Source organism: Rhea pennata, chromosome 1, assembly GCF_028389875.1.
Source record: "Rhea pennata isolate bPtePen1 chromosome 1, bPtePen1.pri, whole genome shotgun sequence".
NCBI lineage: Eukaryota > Metazoa > Chordata > Aves > Rheiformes > Rheidae > Rhea > Rhea pennata.
This window is the reverse complement of record NC_084663.1, coordinates 171457456-171475459: the sequence shown is the minus strand read 5'-3', so window position 1 is coordinate 171475459 and position 18004 is coordinate 171457456. Positions and strand designations below refer to the sequence as shown.

The 18004-nt window shown below is 33.4% G+C and overlaps 1 protein-coding gene across 17 annotated transcripts in view; it reads right to left on the bottom strand.

Moving 5' to 3' along the window:
* The window catches only part of MYCBP2 (MYC binding protein 2), a 212074-nt gene that overhangs the window by 18000 nt on the left and 176070 nt on the right, over positions 1–18004 (bottom strand). For 15 of the 17 annotated variants that reach the window (XM_062566861.1, XM_062566864.1, XM_062566871.1 and 12 more), the window contains 12 exons: positions 17679–17846; positions 15809–15966; positions 15177–15376; positions 13869–14018; positions 10444–10604; positions 9975–10131; positions 9159–9383; positions 8339–8404; positions 5714–5953; positions 5466–5564; positions 3119–3199; positions 1710–1976 (listed from right to left, as the gene is read on the bottom strand). In XM_062566861.1, the coding sequence (XP_062422845.1) occupies positions 1710–1976; positions 3119–3199; positions 5466–5564; positions 5714–5953; positions 8339–8404; positions 9159–9383; positions 9975–10131; positions 10444–10604; positions 13869–14018; positions 15177–15376; positions 15809–15966; positions 17679–17846 (1972 nt within the window). The remainder of the gene's footprint in view (positions 1–1709; positions 1977–3118; positions 3200–5465; positions 5565–5713; positions 5954–8338; positions 8405–9158; positions 9384–9974; positions 10132–10443; positions 10605–13868; positions 14019–15176; positions 15377–15808; positions 15967–17678; positions 17847–18004) is intronic. The other 2 variants (XM_062566863.1, XM_062566878.1) reach the window with 1 other exon arrangement.

Here is an 18004-nt window from a genome sequence, read left to right as displayed (position 1 = left end):
AGAGAAGGCATATCAGCTAACAACAGCTAGCTACTACATCAACTGTACTAAAGGGAAAATTTTAAATACACACACACACACACATATACATGCATGTATGTATGTTATATTATTATGTGCATATAAATACACACTTACACACAAAATATTCAAGTTCAGAAGTGAACATGGACATTAAAGCTCTACCTGTGGGCATTAACAATAGAAAGGAAGCGTCCACGCTATTCATATTCTGAGTAAGATATAAAGATTTTTAAGACACGTGGCAGATGATGCCGCTAATCAAAAGCCTCTGATATAAACAGCACAGACTATGTGAACCTTATGTATGTATAAGAGGAAACACTCAAAGAACTCTAAATTTTGGGGTCCTGTCTATTTGATAGACATTTCAACTGTCTCAGGGTCTACTCTAAACCAGTGAAGGCTCTGCTGCAAATCACTATTTAAAATCTCCAATTGTTGCATTACAATATATAGCTTAAATAAAAACAAAGAAAATTTTAAGAAGCTAATGTGATACTATCCCAATTTGCCTGTAATGAACACAACCCAGTTCTACTTACACATATGGTTTAATATATTTACATATCAAATAAATAGTATGAATTTTATGTTTAAGCTAGTATTTCTTCAGGAGTCTTAATCCTTCTGTTTCCTAAACGCAAGTTGCGCCATCTTAGTATTGCAATTAATCTAATTTTTGTATTTTAAAAATAAAAAAAAATAAAATAATGATAAAGCAATTATTTAATACTAGAAGCTAAATAACTAGTAATTTTGCATCTCAAAATAAAATAATGGTTCTAAATCTGCTAGAATAATTTTTACAACATTGATCTAAAAGCAGCATATATTTGTTTACACTGAAAGGACTAAGCCTTAACAGTTTACTTTTAAACATAAAAGGTTGAAATCTGAGATATGCTGATGAGCAAAAAAAGGTAAAAAACAAAAACAACCCCCTCCCCCCCCCCCAAATCACAAAGAAGTCAGATTCTGTTTTTCCCCTCATGTTTCCAACAACGTATTTATCGTAGTTGTGATGTTTTAGCAGGACAATCATTAATTATCTTGTAACTTTAGCTGCCACTCTGCCTTCAGGCCAGGCAGGAAGAAGTGCAGAAACAATGACAAAAGTGTAAGAACTAATGGTGGCCTCCTCAAAGCAAACAGATATATTTACCTTTGAACTATTTGCTGCGCTTATGTAAATGGGGATGACTGTGTAGCTCTCTTGCATGCCTTCCCCATAGTGAACTGGCATAAGATCGTACTTAAAAATGAGCAATCACCTTACTAACTCCTACACCCAAAAACTGAACTACTTTTTCTACTGAATTATTTGTAATAAATAAATAAATAAACCAGCTTTTAAACTTCATACATTTGAGAAATGGGTAAATAACAGCTCTGGTATTTAAAGGAGTACAACACAGTCTATGATAAATAATGCTTCCAATGCTTGTAACTTTCTATTTGGCCTCTACTGATGACGGCAATATCAAAAAAAAAAAGTTGTTTTATTTACAATTATTCCCAATTTAAAATAATCTGCAATTGATTCTGATACATTTTGAAGTGAAAATATGAAACTACCTTACACAAAAGACAATTTCAGGTACGTAGTTTACTATTAACAACATGATTATATGATTTTACAGACATTTTCCTAGGAATACCAAGATAGATGAAGAAACAGCTCTCACCTGTCTCTGCACCCTAGGAGAAGCCGTGTGTAGTAATGAGAAGAGATCCTGGAGCAGGGTCAGCTGCTGAGCCAGGTACTGCCGGCCCACATTGGAACCGCTCAGTGCCAGCACCATTGACAGCAGCTCAAAGCAGTAGGCGTCAGAAGCAGCATCCTCGTCGTTAGGCTGCGAGTTGGCATTCTCTTTGCTAGAGATGGCATGCTCCCACTCCTCACGCACACGGGTTGCTTCCATTCGGATGGCCTGGACTATATGAGCACACACCTATCCAAACGGAATCCAAATACACAGTAAAACATCAAAACTTTTACAAAATGAAAAAGATTACACGTTAAATATTCTCATGGCTGTGACCAAACCAGAAGGCCTATGAAATTTGGTCTTACTTAAATTACTTTTCCAAATAAATTCAAATTTAGAATATTTAGATTTAATACTGAATTTGCTCATCTTCATTTTGAAAAAATTAATTGAATTAAATCTTTTAAAAATATCTGCCCTTTAATTTGCTTTTTATGTAAGATTCAAATAAAAATAGAACAGAAAGAAGTACATTTAGTTAACGCAGTCAAAAGAAAAGTACTCATTAGAACTACTTATAGGCTCTTGCAGAGTCTACTATTTAGGAAGTTCAGGAGATTTTAGAAAGCATGTTTTCACATTAAGCATGTCAAAAAGGGTATTTGAAAGATTTTAAAGCATGTATAGTCAGAGGTATAAGACATGATACAGAATTTATTAGAATTCCAAAGAAACTGAATTCCTCTTGTATTTCATGAAAATCTTTACTGCAATGTTTGTCTCCTGATAGGTATTATAAAAATAACATAAAAGGATGCTCTATTTGATATATTAAAAAATTAAAATAAAAAACGTACACCATAACTACTACTTTTTATTGAGAAAGACAAAGGTAAATGATCAAAATAACAAATCCAAGCTGTTATTAACTATGCAGAAAGGAATTATTTAATAACATACTGGTTCTCTTTTTAGTCTTATACTGTATCAAACTTAAATAGTTTTAATGCAAAAATGGGGTGAAAAGATGTTTGAAGAAAGAATTTAGATTCTGTAACTGAATCTCTCGTCTATTGTCATGGACTATTATCAGTAACCATGAATGAGTACATTTACATCTCAATTCTATAGCATTTTAAATTGAGGGTAACAACATTTTTTATCCTATTAGCATGGATTCTTTTTTCATTATCAGTTTCATCAGATTTTTCACATAAACCCACTCAAATACATAATTTAAAACATAAACCAAACTTTGATGATAGAGAACAACAGAAATTCTAACTGAAAATGTCAACTAAAACGTTTCATATTTAATGAAAAAGAGCATACCCATTACAATATACACAAAATCTAAGCATCAAAGCATTTAAGAATGAACAAACCTGCTTCTGTAAGTTTGTCAGTTTGCTCCGGCTGAATATGATCCCTACCATGTGCTCTTTCAGGTCTGCATCTGATGTTGCCTTTATAAAAAGGATATGCAATGTTATATCATAAGTTTCAAAAACATTTCCTAACTGCTGCAGCAATTAGTATGAAATATCAACAAATTTTGTTCTTAAAGTTTGCAGCTTTTTGTTATATAAAAAAGATATATAAGCATGATCAATATAATTATGGTTAATAATGCATCTTAGATGCATTTATTTTCTTCCTGTTTTATAAGATATGAAGTTGGAGGATGAGATAAAATAATAAGCCTAACAAATGAAGTATAGTTACCCAAGACAGCTTCTCCGTGCAGTTGAATACACTCACTGACTGAAATCTTTATAAAGCAGTGTAACAAAATATACTTTTCAGTTTGTATATTCAAATGGTTCCCAAATTGAAAAACATAGTAAGAGTAAACATCTTCAAAAATTGTGTGTGTCATGCAAAATGCAACAAAATGCTGTCAGGATTTACAGTGATTGTTGGAAGTTACCCAAAATTTTTTTTGTGTACTTTTGCCATTATTGTCTGTCTGCAGCTGTTCAGAATATACATACATATATACATACATATATATATATATATATATATATATATAATGAGACTAAGAAGCATGTAGCAACAGTGTCAAATTTCTGTTTTAAAGATCATGTAGGAATTCCTTTAGAAACAGATTTAATCTTTCCAAGACATTTTGTTGTATTAGAAATCAAAAGAGAAATTAGGGCTCAAAGAAGACAGTGTGAGATTTCTATGATAGCAGTGTCTGAAATTCCTAACTTGTATACTTCTTTTTTAGAGTATAAGATAACTGAATGACAACTGAATAACAGATAGGTAGGCTTTTTAAATTTTTGGTTTAATAAAACTTTCTGTACATAAAAATCCATTGATTAGGTAAAGAGGCTTTTTATTTTTCAGCTGTATCCTACACTAAAGGGATGAGCTATGTAGAATATCCTGGCACAGTATACCAGTCAGCATATTGTTCATAGGGGGATAATTTGGATAGCTTAATTTCTAAAACATCACTTTACTATCCTTACTAGAGATTGCTAAAATTATATTCAGCAACTGATTTTAGCCAAGACAAGTTTGAAAGGGAATAATGGGTAGTTTCTCAAATTCAGAATTATCTGTATGCTAAGTTTCAAAGTAGTAATGCAAAACCAGTGACTTTATACTTCAGGCAGATGAAAAGATTAAGTCAATCCTGTTAAGATGATGACTAATAGCTATTATAAAAATATTTTTTAGTACATAAAAATGTTTGGAGATTTTATTCTTCTAAATATGGTAGACTGGTTATTATGAAATGTATATATATATACACTGAATAAAGAGTTGCAGAAGACTCTGACAATTCTGAATAACTAGCCATCAAGATGGTATTCAAAACAAGTAAATACAAAGGTATGAAAATGGCTAAACAAACAAATCAGACAGTAATGTCTTTTTGGTCATTCCATTTCTAAAAACTCATCAGAGAGCTATAAAAGGTGCAGAAGAAAATGTGACAAGATAGATTGGATGAGTAGCATGACTTTTATACAAGCAGAAACTGAAGAGACTCAGGCTGAGCTTGAAGAAGACATCACTGAATGGGAGAACCTTACAAAGGTCTTAAGAGCCCTCTATAAAAATGATATCTTGATATGAAAAATAAAGGCTATATGAAAAGTAAATGGCAAAGGTAAGTACAGGAAAAATATAAGAACCAGGAAACATAATTAAATTACCATACAGGCAGTATAAGAAGACAAAAATACACTTTTCCAAAATGAATAATTAAATCAAGAAAACTAGTGTCATAAGGTAGTAGGTAAGACAAAACTACAAATGAACTGGAAAAAAACAAATTATGTTCTTTGAGGACCAGGAACACTTCCTAAACTACTGTTTACTGAAAGATAGGAGAGTATACTAGGGAAAAGATACCAGTGCTTTTTCTTACACATTTTTCCCGAACACCAGCAGAGCCACTAGCCTCTCTTGAGAGACAAGATTCTGGGAAAGAGGGACTTCTGGACTGATCATTACTGCAGTCTTTAAGTTCTTCTGTAATTGTTGACATAATTTGCACTACCATTACTACAATGTTTCCACTAAATCCATACGGCCGAATTCAAATCCACTAATGAAAATTATCAATAACAATTTTTTATCATGTAATGGTGACATTTTAATATTGTTGTGATCTGAAAATTATGTAGCTTAAAGACAAAGGACAAATGTTGAAAATTATCCTGAATAATTTTTGCAGCGAAGTAATATTGATAGAATACAAATAAATACATTGTGTACTTTTTCTTCTCCTTCTGGGGAAGACAACAGTGCTTTTTCTTCTTGTTCTGGGGTTGGCTCAGCATCTCCAGAGATGAGTTTTCCAAATACCTGGAAGGAAGATAGGGATTGTTAGGTCAGAGAAACTCAGGGAGACATCACATTTTACATCAAAATATAAAGCACCAAAAGTCAAAAAATTATAGTAACTTTCATATTCTTTATTTTTTTACTGTATAACACAGTGGGGAAAACCACACCTGGGATGTAATAAGCCGGAATACTCGCAGTGTCTCAGATTCACAGTTTCTTTGCTGAGCTACACTTGCAGAAATCTGGCCTGCTATTTTAATGCTTTCACCATCTTTCCATCCAAGAATTTTCACTTGTCGAACTCTTAGTGTGTTCTCTGGACCCTTCAATTCAATTTTGATGATGTGATTATCACCGCCAGGAAGCTCACTTGTCACCCAGCCAATATGTCTTGAATCCAAGTCTACCTATTAAACAAGAATATAAAGATGCAAACTGACAACACAGTATCAAACAAGTAATTCATCCACATCCAAAACAAATCCACTACATACCTGTGGACCAATATATCATTTGCTATAAAATTCTCATTCTGAACAGTGATGTTACTAACATGTCTAATTCTAAAAGTACTAAATGTCATGAATTAGGGTAAGAATCCTTAAGTTAAATAAAAAGTCAGATAGCCTTTTGTTTTTTGTTCATTTCTAAAGCCTACTAAAAATAGTGGGCTATCAATTCCTTCTGTTGTCTAATACACAGGTTACATGTTCATAAATCATTTGGAATTGATGTTTGCTCACTAATATATATTGAAAAACCACATAATTTACCTCAAATATAACATACAGTTATCAGTACTTAAAGTACATCAGCCTATGCACATACACCCTTTAAAAGAAATCTTAACTTTATGGAAGTAAATATCTGATTTTCTTTTTAACAGAGGTATGACTTAATAATTTTAAAAAAGACACGAACTGCATCAAATTATACTTATGTTTATTTTAAAAACAATATGAATGAAAAAATAATGAAATTAATGTTAATATGATCAAAACTGCAATGTCAATTCTGAAAAATAAAAATGAGAAGGCATAATGCCTGATGCTGCTGCTCAAAGCAACCTGTGTGGGCCTAAATTACACTTGGTCCTGAGTCTTCTCTTGCTTCTGTGGGGCCCAAATACTACTGATAATAAAGCTATTATTTGTTCTTCCCCCATTTTTACTGTAGTTCTCAGAACTTACTCCTTGCAGACAAGACTGTTACTTTCTTTTTTAATATCACGAAACAGAATGTATATGATGCATGAGTTAGGGTGTAGTGTGTAAATGTGTTTGAAGATAAAAACTGCTGGAAAAGTGTAGGATGACTATCCTACAAGGAGGAAGCAAAGCTCAGTGAAGTCCTGCCTATCTTCTGGGAGTGAACCACCCATGGAAAATGCCTAAGCATTGTGTTTGAGAAGACATAAACAAATCCAGGGAGAGAACTAGCAATTAAACTGTATGAATGTCAGGAGTCAAGTGCCTTAGTAATACCTAGGCCTTTATTTATTTAATTGGATAAGCAGACATGCTGAATAAGTCTACTCACCAAAAAGAAGAGGCTACTTACACTACAGTTGCTACTGTAGTATACAGTAACTATTAAACTGTAGTGTACAGTAACTACTACTACAGTGGTAGTAAACTAGAGTTATACAGTATATCTCTCTACATACACCCACAGATACATATACATACACATTTTAGATCTGTCTACATATATATACACATACATTGCATTGTTCAGCATGAATCCACTGTATCAAACTTTACTTTCTTCCGGTTTGTAATGCTTTTTGGAGCTGTATTTGTGTTCTTTGAGGACCAAGAAGGCAGAGAAAAAGCAAATCATCTCCCTGTAATTTTCACTATACAGAATTTCTGCATTATCAGATGCTATCACAATAAAGTGGATAAGCTATGAGTCACCTAAATACAGTATTTCCACTTGCCAAACTTTACCATTGGTTGTCAATAAGCCAAATGATCAAGTTTTGAGCCCAAAACGGCAACTGAACATTTGAGATACTAATATCTTTGATGGGACACATTGATTTCAAAGCATGAAACGTTGTTCTTGGTTTAGAAAAACATACATCTATCCTTTGATTTAGGAACAATCAAGACTGAATTGCATTATGAATTTGAGTCTCTGGATGAAAGTCTTTGGCTACCTGAAGCTGAGAACTAAAAATGGCAAAGCAAAATGTGTATTATAAAAACACATCAGAAAATATATCTTCAAAAACCTCAGGCTGAAGGCAAATTTTTTATTTTCTCCTCAATATTTTGTTGAACTTCTGCTGACTCTTAAGCTGCATTTCTCTAAAGGAAACTGAACAGGTAGATAAAGAGGAAATGATAGTGCAATACTGATGAGTTAAGCATGTGAATATCTACCAAGATTTAATACTACTCTATGTAATTGTTTCAGGCATATTATGTGGAAAAATACCCCTGAAAGAAACCACAGGGTCTACTGGACTTGTAAAACACAACTGGAATAGTCTGTTTAGAAAATTTTCCATGCAATGCTTTATACTTTCAGCTCTAGTAATGAAAAATCTAAGGAACATTTTAAATGACCCCATATTACTTCAGTGAAAGGGTAAAAGCTTGACTGATATTTGGTATGTGTAATGTATGACTGAATTCTGTCACTAATAAAACAGTATGGATATTATGCTGCAAAGCATTTTGATGTTTATCATAATAAACAGAAACTATTTGCTCAGAAAAACTGTGCTACATGCAGCCAAAAATGACTAATTTTTACACCTGTCAACTGTTAAAATGGTTTACCTGCTTTATTCTGCAGAGATCTTCTACTGCCTTGCCAGTTAGGAAAGTCATTGAAGTCACTTTGTTCTGCAACAGATAAATGAAACAAGAAAGAAATACTTTTAACTGTACAAACTGTGCAGGCAGAATTGTTTTGGTGATTTTTTTGTATTAAGAGATTGCATACATAAAAGAGAGACAAAATGTATTATTAAGAAAATAAATTTAAGAAGTTATCAATACCATGGACAACAAAGAATACCAAAGTGTAACTCTCCGGGGAAAAAAAAACATATATTATTCTCTTTGTATTAAAAGCTGTGGTTTAAATAAAGTTATATTTGCAACATTATTGTACAGATACTATATATATCAATAAAGATAATGTAATAAGTGAAAAGGTCTTTTCCTTTTGGCAAGATGATACAATTCTGAGCTATCCCACTATGACCTGTTGGTGTTATTATAAAAGGGACAGCTGCATTTTGTGATAGTCAGAAGTCTGGAAAATAGTTTGGTATATTTTAGAAAACTCTTCACTTGAACGCTTCTACAGAAATAATGAGCAGGAAAAGTAAATGATGAAATGATTTAAATTCTTAAAAGCATCTCTTAAACTGAACATGCCACTGAGAATGAAGTTTCCCAGTCTCGGGTTCATGTATACTGTAAATTTAGCTGAATCAGTCTATTCATAGTAGATACAGCCTTCAAAACCACAGGAATTAGAAACTTTATGAGCTTCTGAATTAGAACTCCAAACAGATCTGGGCAAATAAAACAGTAGGTTTTGATTGATGAATATATACAACCTTGACCGTGCAATTAATTTTTCTCTTACCCCGAGATCTCTGGAGTTGTCTACATGAACACACACATAACGAGCATTGATTCCTTTTACGCAGTTGATTGTGATATTTTTTGTTTTGTTTTTGTCTTCATCTCCTGACTCCCAGAACGTTTCTGTAGAGCCATCTGTTAAACTACCAATCATGGCAGGTCGGCTTGATGTTTTAATGTCAACAATGCTTGTTAAATCTTTCAGACAAACCACAATACACAATTCCTGGGAAAACAAATGAGAGACTTCAAAATATCTTAAATGAAGCACAAAAACACACATAGTCTATACTTTTTTAAAACCAGACAGATACTTGTTACAAGGAATATGGTCTCCAAATTAAAGAAGAAATTTGTCATGCCTAAGTTAAATTTATTCAACTCTTATAATCAAAGGAAATACTAGTAACTAAATATATTAGTAAATACCAAAATGAACTAATAAATGGAAGAAAACACTTTAAAGATGTTCATTAGGAATATTTATTTGCTCTCCTCAGAATAAAAGAAAAAATACATGAGCAATTTCAAGCTGGAAGCTTGAAAGCATTCAAAATATCTGTTTAAAAAATGGACTAACATAAAACACTGTTCTAAAATGTAGATTTAAATGAGATCAGATTAAGGGACAATGTTTGAGCCTAAAGCTAAATATGAAAATCTGAACATCAACATCAAGATTCCAATCATAAGTAAGATCTATTCAAGGAAATATGACACTGCAAGTAAAAACATTTTAATGAGAACAGTTTGGTTATAGGGACTGTAAGTTTTTCACAACTAATCTCTGTTTTTGCAAAAGAGGTACAATACTTGCCTGATTCATGACTTCAAAACCAGACTGTATACTGATACTAAAGCTCTCTTCACTATCTCCATCATCAGACTTCGATAAAATATTGTTGATATGATGGAAAACATTGCTCTGATGCAAGAACTGGTGATCAGATTGTTTGAATTTCAGACTCCAGCATCTGAAAAAACATTTAATTGATTTTGAAATTTTGAACATTGCTTAAGAGACAGACCCTACCAGTGAAGTTATTAATTACATTTTTGCTTCTTATATTACAGTAGTATTTTTTAAATAGATGATACACTGCAGAATTTAAGATCAAATTCATTTTTATTCTTCAAAATCTTTTATACTATGTGTAAGGAGATACATGCTCATTTTTACAGGCACATTACGTTGTTTTGAACTTCTGATCTACAATGCAAAGTCTTCTCATCACTACTGTTAAGACGCTTTGAGCCTCCTGAGAATTTTCCTAATCTGCACTTACCTTAAGGCCATTTGCTGTAATGCACTACCACTGGGAAGAGACATCATAAGATCAGAGATTGTCTGGAGTAGCCGATGGAAAGTGTGGGGTAATGGGTGAGCTGCTTCACCAGCAATCACTATATCTGACAAAGGATGTTCACATACTCTTGTGTCTTTCTCCTAAAATGCAATGGAATTTGTTAATAGACTTTCAGAAAAAAAGACAGGAATAAAAACATTTATAGTATTCATTTTGAGAAAACTGCAGTAATAATGAATGTAAATTTCAAAGCAGACCCTGTCTGAGAATTTTTTAAATTACAAATTTTTATTTTTAAAATAACAATCAACACATGAACATGAAAGAATAATTTTGGAAAGTATCTTACCACATGATATTTCTTGCAATTTAAAGATGGGAAACATTATAATCACTAAAAAAAACCCAAAAGAACACTTAAAAAAGGAAGAAAAAAACATTAACACATCCCTGCTGCTGTAACTTCTTTGAGCAGCAGGTTATCAGCCAGAGTAAAGTCAGTTATTAAGCTAAGGCTATAGCTGCTTTATTTCATGAGAGCTGTGAAAACAATGATGATAATCCAGTATCAGACAGGCTGTGCAGTGGGAGCCAAGCTCCATTTGGCAGTGACTGAACAGGGGGCAGAGATCCAAGAAAAACTGGATCCACCAAGGTATGTTGTGGGGAAGGGTAGCAGAGAAAGAAAAGAAGGAACTTTTTGTCAGTGACATTCTGTTCTAGAAGGCAGGGGAGTAATTCATCTATGAAGGATTCAAACTGTTTTATAAACCACCTCTTCTACTGTACCTTATCATAGCTCTTGAACACACTACCCAGTCCCCATCATGCATCGTCTTTTACATGTCCACACTTCGGTACACGCAAACCAACTTCCTTAACCCACATAAATACAGTTTTATTCCTCATTTCTTCTGCAACTCTTTCATCCCTCTTCCGCAGTACATATACACATACATGCTTTCCTCACTCTCACTCACTACTCAGGCTATCTGGTGCCACAAACAGCTTTCAAAATCAGTTTTTCATTGTGCACTTCCATTATTTTTCATTATGCTTTTCAGTGGACACCACAGGATTTCCTTCTTCCTCCTCAAACCACCCATTTTCAAAATGGCCCACATTTGTAATTACTTTCAGTGGGACTAAAGGCAATCACTGCTGCCCCTTTTTCATCATGAGCATCATCTCTTACTGTTCCTCATAGGAGCGTACACTGAGGATGAAAGCCACGGTGTCCTGGAGGGAGTCCGTACTCAAACACAGTCTTTCTAGCTGGCACACCTTCCAGCCACCACCCTTCCCTCTAAACAAATGAAAATACCAGTGCATTTCTCCAAAGTATGATCAGACCAGATCAGATTTACACATTAATATGAAGAAATCTGGAGATCCAAAAGGGCTCTTACTAAAATTAATTTTTTGTTCTTGAATCAGTATAAGCTTATATTATATATTATATAATTATGCAGATATGACTGCATAATAAAGGGATTTTTTCAGTCTAACTGTACTGCATAACTACAACGGGAAAATCTCAGTGTAGCAAAACCACTAGTTTTATTGAAAATGATACAAGCTAGAGCACTATCAAAAAATACTACCTGACTGCATTTTGAAAATTTAAAGTGGCAGTTATGTTAAAACAGCCCATTTTTTAATGAAAATACAGTTTAGAACTTCACTTATTAGCCTTCACTGTTGAGACAATTTTTCAAATATATTAGAAAAAAATATTGGGGATGAGTATTTTTTTTGTTTTAAGAGATAAGGATCATTTTTTCTGTACTGTACAACCGCAGAACAGCAAGATTATTTGGAAATACAAAATATTAAAATGTCTAGGATATCATTAAGATATTTAGAACAGGAAAAAGGACCAATATACTATGCTCAATTCCTTGAAGCATAAGGAAAAAAAAAATTAAAGTCACAGAATCATAGAATGGTTGAGATTGGAAGGGACCTTTAGAGATCATCTAGTCCAACTGCCCTGCTCAAGCAGGGTCACCTACAGCAGGCGGTGTAGGACTGGGTCCAGTCAGTTATTGAAGAAAAGTTCCAACCCCATGTATTTGCCTTCTCCTGAGTATCTGAACTAGATAGTTAACATCCTGCTCCCTCCTGCCTCCTCTGTAGTCTAGTAACTGCTATATTTTGTTTGCTTTAACTGGACTGGACACTACCCATTGGATTCACATCTTATGTATTAAATTCTTCCTCATTCTAAATTCCCACCCCAAATTTTTCAGAATTCAACACTGAATTTCTCAACCACTCCCAATGCATTAAAAAAATATGCCTAAATATTTGACGTACACAAATGAAGCTTAATGCTGGAAAAGTATCAAATAATTGCTTTAAATTTCTTACATAATATGCATACATTTACAGTAAGTATTTTTATCATACGATAACACTACTGAAAGAAGACACATAATTTGAATATACACCACTTGAGCTATATTTAATAACTAGCTGAAAATTGTTGCCTGTTTTTTGTATGCCATAAAATTACCCATGCTAGTCAAGTGTTCAAGGCGAATTTTGTAAGCCTCTCCTCCATTATATCAAAAAAGAAGCAGCAGTCCAAACAGAGTAGAAACAGTAATTTTTTCCTTTTCTTTCTAATCTTCTTTATCTTTTAATCAGCAATTATCCAAACTACATGTAAAATAGCATTTTTTTTTAAACTGATTTAGATATCAATGGTTCTTATCTTGGAGACTAAGTGTAAGGACTGGTGGGAACACAACAGTTCCACTGCTCTGGCTGAGTTTTTGATGCGCCAGTTGAAGTTATTACAGGGGAGAAGACTGCTGGAGCCTGGCATGGAAACAGCATGCAAAGGTATAACAGACTGAGCTACTGACAATCAGTTTTAATGTACATATACTAGGACTTGAGGTTCTTAAAAACAAGTATGACGAATTATGAATCTGCATACTGATATAACATGCAGAAGTTGGTATCTCACACAAAATTTAGAATGAGATTACAGTCACTTTGTAAATATATTTTCTTTTTTTGGTCTTTTTTTCTTTTTGGGTGGGGGAAACACAAAACAAACAGCAAAATTTTGTTACTGGACTAGGAAATGTGCTTGTGCATTTTTTCTTAAACTGTTTGAATATGCATAAGAATAATGTAATTAAAGACTGGAATCCATCACTATGCAAAATTTGATGTTTTGAGAAGGAAAAAGTAAGTTTAACTATGACTCTTAAAGGGTTCAAGCACGTATTGTATGATTAAAGATTAAAAATTTACATTTCATAATTAGGTTTCTGTTTCTCAGAGAAGAGGATTAAGGCTTCTTTTTAGACATACTACAACATTTCTAAACTGATTTCAAAATAAATAAAGATATTGTATTTATGAAAAGTATGCTGAACCTCACATACTTGTTCTGCATTTTCTTTATTTGATTTATTTTCTTCATCTTCCTCCTCTTCAGGCTCTACAGGTGCAGGAGTCAAGGAAGCCACAAAATGCCATAAAATATCATGAAGAGAAGTTGTTTGAATGACATTACAAAGGAGCCAGTTAAAAGCCTAAAATAAAATACACACCAAGAGTTATGAATTTGCTAAGCAAAGCTGGTGTAAAACATTTTTTATAAGGAAATGTATAGATACATTTGGGAAGTCAAACAATAAAACAGAGGTCTTCAAGTAAGGCCCTTATTACAAGAATAAGTTATTTTAAAAAACTTTAAGAGTGAAAAAAGCAAAGCCCTTATGCATGTAGAAATTATTATAGGATGAGGTGGCAGCACTGCTTATTAGTCAAATTGTAGGTAAAGTAAAGATTATTTTTAATTTACAACCTTGTAGGCTGAGGTTTGGTTTCCTTGTTTGATTTCCACCACTGGCTGAATTATTCTAAACAATTCATCCACTTCCAAAAAATGAATATAGTGGGGAGAAAAAAAAGTTTTCAAGATTGCAAAATTCTGACGTTCTTCTTTTGAAAGGTGTAATCCTTTTGTGCATTGCTGTTGAGACCTGAAATTTGACTGGCAATGCTTACAGTAGAGATGAGCTCTTTACTTTACCTGAGAAAATACACCTAGATTTTCACAAGTTGTAAGTATATGAACAAGCTCTCATTATACAACTTTTATACAAATTTTACTAGAGCTCAGTTGAAATTTAAAATAACCTCTCACTGAGAATGCCTCTTGCAGCTTTCATTGTCGTAATTGATCTCTAACTGATCTTTTGGTAGTTCATTCACTACCTATATAACTTGGGTAGCATGCAGTGATTTCAGGTGGAAGTTGTGAACTACTCAGATATTATCTGCATCAAAACAATTCTAAAGAAACAATTTTCAAAAATTTGAAAAGGGGGTTACAAGTAAGATACGGAGCATATTGAGTAATGAGGAGAAAACACTATTTGAATAACTGATTTTTGCACCCTTAATCAGAGATTTTCTACGGAACAAATGCAAATATACCACTAGAGAAGTTTTACAGGTAAAATCATTATTCCTAACTGTTAGAGTTAATAATACAACTGAGTGAAATTTTTAATAAAGTTTACTGATACAAGAATTCAAAATCAGTAACAGATTTATTTTCTGTTTATGTGTGTGTGTGTGTGCGTGTGTGTGTATACACACACACACAAACACTGCTTTAAAACATAACTGAGACAGAAGTTACTAATGTCTTACTATACACAGATCCATTAGTACAATAATACCTCCATGGCAAAGACTCGGCAAGCAGATTTCCGTAAGGCTTGTTTCATTGCTATTTCAAGTCCTTCCAGATCATGATGCTGGATCACAAATGCCAGTACTGGCCACTGGAAATTTCTCTCTCCTTTGGAAAGAGAGCTGTGGGCGGAGATTAACCGAGAAAGTTCAGGAGATGGATGTCTCAGAAGAGAGGACCCCACTTCTATTTAAAAGCATAAAAATATGCATACATTAGATTCTTTTTGCAATGTAATTTTATTGCTACAGTAAAAATAAAAAGGAAAAGAGTAATCATTGAACTGATATTTCTGTTCATTTTTTCTAAGAAAATTGTATAATAAAAACAATGTGCAAAAATAATGCTTCAACTGAGAAGCTAAGCAGACATTAAAACCAAGAAAGTTTTTAAATCAAGCACAAAAGATGCACCACATATTTCGAAACTGTAATTATTCCAGAGTTGTTCTTAGGTTCATCCTGTGCAGATTAAGAGTTAATATTTATTAGTAAAAAGAAATAGAAGTCATTGCATGTATTTATAACAATTTATATTTGTCTACAATTTCCAAAAACTGTAAATCCAACACCGTATCTTTGACTATTTTTTCCGTGCTTCAGATGTCTGTTCTCTTACCGGCATCTCCACTGTTGACTCGTCTCCTGGGAATTGCCTTAACTCTTGCTGGCAAAATTGAGTGCTGTTTGTCATACTCTGATGCAACAACCGAATACGATCTTTGAAAGACTGTACGCTTTGCAAGATCTGTATCTGTTATTGGACTGGTTTCCAAACTACAAAGAAATCAGTGAAGTTATAGACCTATTAGTGAATATAATACTTAAATTATGCATACATAATAAATAGAGGCACGCATTTCATAATGACAATACTACTATTGTAAGAAAGTTTGTCTTGTTATCTAATAATTGTTAAATTATGGGAAAGGAGAAACATATATTAGAATTTCTTATGATGGAAAAAGTGTGCAAATGTCTTATACACATATGTAATGATGTACACAGTAAGTCCCATGAAGTTAGGTATTTTTCAGAGAGAATATAAACATTCAGACAATGCCTGAAATTTCAGACAAAATTTGCCCTAGGAATGTGTGTGGAAACATCTATGAAGTGAATTTTTAAATATGCAAACAAGTTGAACTTTAGACGTTTGTATAATGAATAAAAGTTTCCAATATCATGAGCCTTAAAGCTCATTTTCAATTGCTACAGCTACCCCTCTGACATGTTTTACTCCTTACCTTCAGTAGACTCCTTACAGTCTGCAGAAGAGCTCCGAACTTACACTTTCCCTATAGACCTCAGGAGACCAGGGTGTCCACAGTTTTAATAAAGGAATATACCAATACTATATACCAATATACCAAACACTCTTAAGGAGTTTTGTTAGAAAAGTTCTATTTCTGAAAAGACTATACTGTAGATTGCAGTATTCCAATAAACTTTTTTTTCTAGTCAGTGTAAAATACAACAAATTGAAATAAAAATAGATCAATAGTATTTTTTTGCTTCATTACGTCCTCATCATAATACAAGGAATTGCTGTTTGACATCTGAAAAAAAACAAGCACCAAAGTTGATTCTGCACTACTTATTAAGATAGTCTGAGAGCCTTTCTCGGCAAGGCAAAACAAAAAATTCCATAACTGCTTCAATTTAGTTACAGTAAACTCATTTAGATAGAAAACTGGCTTAACCTAGAAGAATCATCCTAGCAGTCTTGGTACTACATATGATTAAGCTGTCACTTCTTCAGTGAAATCTCTAACTTCCCACTGAAAGAACAGGCAAAATTTACTTTAAAAATGTAAGGTGTGCTAGTGGAATTCTTTCCTGTTCAAACTTTCCTTCAGAATGAAATCTTGAATGGAAAATGCCAGCTACTTCCTTTCAAAAGGGCAATTCACCTGCACTAGAATCAGTTTTGTTATAGAATGCAAAAACAGGAAAAAAACTGCTACACTTCCAGGAGCTTACAACGACTACTGTTCTTGGACCATTGTTTTTATGGTCACTTACTCAGTTTTGCAGTTTTGGAGTGTATGGAAATATTTTATTTGTCTCTACAGGGAAAAAGGAAGGCTTGGAGTAAGGATGAGTTTTGCTAAGGTATGGAGAGAGTCATTCATCAGTTTCTGAACAAATACTTTGATTGTATTTAGGCTGTGAAATCAAGAAATTTCTAGAGGAAAGCAATTCACCTGTGTTGTCCTTTCAAGTTTGATACTACTAATGTTTGAAAATACATCTGACATTGCCATGATTCACTGAAGATATTTCTGTGGCTGTGATTTAATATGCTTATTGGCTTTTTTCTGAAGTTTCAACAGATTGATCTGGGCTGACCTAATACTTTACCTACTTAACTACAGCAAAGTTTCCTGTGTTGTTTTTTTTTTTTTTTTTTTTTTTTTTCCTTCCAGCTTGGTAGTATGCCAATGTTTTAGCATCTGTATGTAGCACCTAGAATTACAATGAAGTACCTTGGGGGCATAGATTTCATGTTACTCTCTGGCTCTTCAAAGACATTAGGGCTTGCATCAGGAGTAACAGAGATGTACGGCGCAGGTACTGAAGTTGAGCGCAGGTACCTCATCTCATCCTGGAACAGGTTGTCATCTTGGTATCCAGCGAAGTTTTCATGATGATGCCTGCATCAAATTAGAACTTTAAGTTAGCATTAAGCCTAAAAGTTACTAAACACACACACACACAGAAGTCCTTTGCAAATACTGTTAATCACCTAACATTTTTCATTTACTGTTCACCTAATGTATTGAAGCTAGTTGTGACTTCCATGTTCTAGTGC